Genomic DNA, 3,255 nt, shown 5'->3' on the forward strand with positions numbered 1-3,255 from the left:
CCAAGACACAGACAATTAATTCGTTCTGCTTACATTTTCAGTAACAGCTTAACCAATAACTTTTACTTTTCATACCATAACAGAATAGTATTAGAATAAATGGTTCTAATCAATAATGTATACATAATTAATCATCTTAACTACAATTTCCTCTAACAGCAACAAGAAAAGAAAACATTTGTTGGTTGTTAAAAAATAGTTGTCATTGCTGACATATTAAACCACACTATCTTCAAATACTAAACCCTTTAGAGAAATGTTTGTAGGCATTATCATGATCATTTGTTGGGATGATGGAAATTGAAGCAGTCCGTTTAAATTAAATCTCTTGTAGCAGGTCACAATAAAACCAGGCAACGATTGTGTCGTCATTCTTGGAATTTATTTCCAAAGCAGACAAAGTATTTTTTTAGATGCATCATCACTTTATCCAGGGATAGGGTGGAAAGGAAATTACAACAATGTTTAGAAAAAAACATGAAACATTTTTGAAAAAGGTACTAGAGCCTACATTAACATAATCACTAGTGCTATGGAAAAAGACTACAGAACTATGACACAACACCATTTCATGATGATGCACAATTTGTTGAAACTGTTGGTTAACTACATTATTGGTATGAATCTTATATGACAAAAGATGACTGAAAAAATGTGACAGCATTAAGTTAAAACACCACACCTGTTGATTGAATGAATTTCCCTCATCATAAACTTTTTGAATAAGCCACTGGAGGGAAAAAGACAAACTTCAACAGTTGGTTTTGTAATCACATGATATGCCCTCAACTATTTCATCAGCTGTGGCGAGGGGTACGAGACATTTTCCACATGGACATGTACCCACACACTCGTGCCCTTTTCTGCGACATTTCACTCCAATAAACATTTCATCGGCATCACAAGTAGTAAGGTTTTTGATCACAATATCCATGTCAAAATGTAGGGCCTGACCTTCAGGCAGGTGGAATGCCAGGGTCACATGGTCCCACATGTACCATGCATTCCCCCCGCCTTCTGTTCCTACATTTTGGTTAACTTCATCTATGGCTAACCCAAAGTCATGGGTTTTAGACATGGCTTGTGCACGCCAGACAATGTTGCCCCTCATGTAAGCACAGAGAGCATCATCACTACCATCCCCAAGAACGGGGTACTTCTCAAATTCCTTATTATCTGGACTGTGAACAAGCACTGTGTACATAATCTCTTGTTTGTAGACTACAGTCTCATACACTCTCAGGACAGGCTGTTTTCCATCACATATCTGTTGACTGTACATCATCAGGAGATCAGACAGACTGAAAGTGAACCTGAAGTTCCCAAAGCGTGATTCCTTCCTGAAGGCAGGTGAGGTGGTGAACTTGCTGAGGAAGGGTTGCTGTTTCTGCCTCTGCTCAGGTGTTCTGTCAGGGAAGATCTTCTCCAGGTAACGGCGTTCTGCTGCAATGATATCGTCATCATCCACAGGAAGATTGCACCACAGGAAACTCTTCTCACCCCCCTTAAATCCACCTGATTTCAAGATTCCATCAAGGCCTCTTTTTGTAGTGACATGGGCAACTTTGGACAGATGGAACTCTGGTGCTTCTGGGTATGGTTCTATGTCTTTTGATAGGTATCTATCTATTCCTGCCTCTTTTAAAAGGGTCTTCTCTTGTTTTAATGTGGCGATATTCTTATGCTCTCCACTGGAAAAGTGCTCCTTTACACCTCTGTCATTATAACGCACCTTCATTTCCCTAAGATAAAAATAAAACATTTAAAATGTTGGTTGAACAGACATGCAATTCTGCTCTCCGCACCTATTTAGTAGGCTACAAATAATGTATATTTCTTTGCACACACACACACACACATACTAGATTTGAATTGTTACCGTGATACAACCAACCTTTTTTCCCCAAGTTTGGACATAGCTGCTTGATGGAAGATCTGCGGTCTGATAGATGTAGATAGCTCTTGTCAATCCACAATGAGTGAATAACCTGTACAGTAGTTCAATCAGACATTCAATAAAAGTATCTGAACAACAGTTTGTATCCAAGAGTAATGTTAAAATGGCTCTCCCAATTAACTGGAACCAATTGGCATTCTTTAAAAAAAAGTTGTCAGGAATGTTTTACTAACATCCATCCCTGACTTGAAAGAAAATCAAATAAATGTCAAGTCCCCCTTACTTACAGATTGATATTATCATCTGAACTACACTTTTTAGGTTGGATGAACTATAACATGGATATTGGTTTAACTATAAAGGTAATTTTGACTGTTTCAAAAGTGTACAGTACATATGTTATTATTATACTGAAGTTACAGACTCATACCATATTTCATGACATAAGCTAATTATAATTTACATATGTACAAATATCCACCAAATATGTGATTACTTCATGAAATGATGTACAGTAAGTATGTGTAATTAAATCACATTGTTGTCTCATGAAATGCATTGTTTCTTTAACATAACCTACAATAACTTACTTTATTTGGAGACTTGCTGCTTGATTGTAGAGTTTCAGATTGGTGGCCTTCAGTTGATGTCTCCCCACTGTATGGCAGCTGAAATGTCCCAATCGTATGTTTGTATCTATACATACTGACTCTGATCCTTAAGGCTGTGTTTAGACTGGCAGCCCGCTTCTGATCTTTTTTCCACTAGTTGGTCTTCTGACCAATAACGTCAGACCTTTTCACATCAGATCTTTTTCAGAGCTGATCTGATTGGTCAAAAGACCAATAAGTGAAAAATATCAGAATTAGGCTGTCTGTGTAAACAAAGCCTTTTTGTAACTGAAGTCTTTAGCCACACCCTATGTAGGAAATCTAGTTTCATTTCTTGAGAACTGAATGACTATCAGGTTAATATGTAGCCTGAACAGCCGCTAGTGGTTGCTGTTTGCCTGTGTTTTGAAGGTCCTAACTTGTTTGTCATGGTGAGCTGTCTCTTTGTAGATAGTACTTTACAATATGTAATTATCAGGTTCTTACTGAGACATTTCATAGTAACATGGTAAATGGATGTTGTTTCCATTGGATCTATTGAAATAAGCAGCATATGTTTACCAAATGGGTATGAATTCTTTGAAGTAAGTACCAGAAAGTATCCACAGGTAACAGTGGAAACAGTACTGTAAAATAAGGTGCTACATTTGTTTTTATTAAGGTGGCAAGATGCTCATGTGGACCTGCACAAGAATAATGTCAGACCTTTTCACATCAGATGTTTTTCAGAGCTGATCTGAAAGTGAC

General features: G+C 37.4%; 1 protein-coding gene across 3 annotated transcripts; it reads right to left on the reverse strand.

The window, feature by feature from the left end:
• Nucleotides 1-365: 365 nt before the first annotated feature.
• On the reverse strand, nt 366-2,791 carry LOC124019522. Of its 3 annotated transcripts, none has more exons than XM_046334900.1 (3): nt 2,488-2,791; nt 1,895-1,988; nt 366-1,443 (listed from the first exon to the last, which is right to left on the reverse strand). In XM_046334900.1, the coding sequence occupies exons 1-3, from the start codon at nt 2,599-2,601 to the stop codon at nt 752-754; spliced, it is 900 nt and encodes a 299-aa protein (XP_046190856.1). In that variant the 5' UTR covers nt 2,602-2,791; the 3' UTR covers nt 366-751. The 3 variants fall into 3 exon arrangements, with proteins under 3 accessions (XP_046190856.1, XP_046190840.1, XP_046190849.1); XM_046334884.1 differs by having other exon boundaries at nt 366-1,742; nt 1,880-1,988; nt 2,488-2,783; XM_046334893.1 differs by having other exon boundaries at nt 366-1,742; nt 2,488-2,782.
• Between the last annotated feature and the right edge of the window lie 464 nt (nt 2,792-3,255).

Source organism: Oncorhynchus gorbuscha, linkage group LG03, assembly GCF_021184085.1.
Source record: "Oncorhynchus gorbuscha isolate QuinsamMale2020 ecotype Even-year linkage group LG03, OgorEven_v1.0, whole genome shotgun sequence".
Classification (NCBI taxonomy): Eukaryota; Metazoa; Chordata; class Actinopteri; order Salmoniformes; family Salmonidae; genus Oncorhynchus; species Oncorhynchus gorbuscha.

What these genes read in the sequence shown, in the direction of transcription:
- LOC124019522 (XM_046334884.1), bottom strand. Translation starts at nt 1,917, where the DNA reads ATGTCCAAACTTGGGGAAAAAAGGTTGGTTGTATCACG. An exon ending in AAAAGGTTGGTTGTATCACG is followed by an intron (nt 1,743 to 1,879) that starts GTAACAATTCAA and finishes TTTTTATCTTAG; the next exon opens with GGAAATGAAGGTGCGTTATA.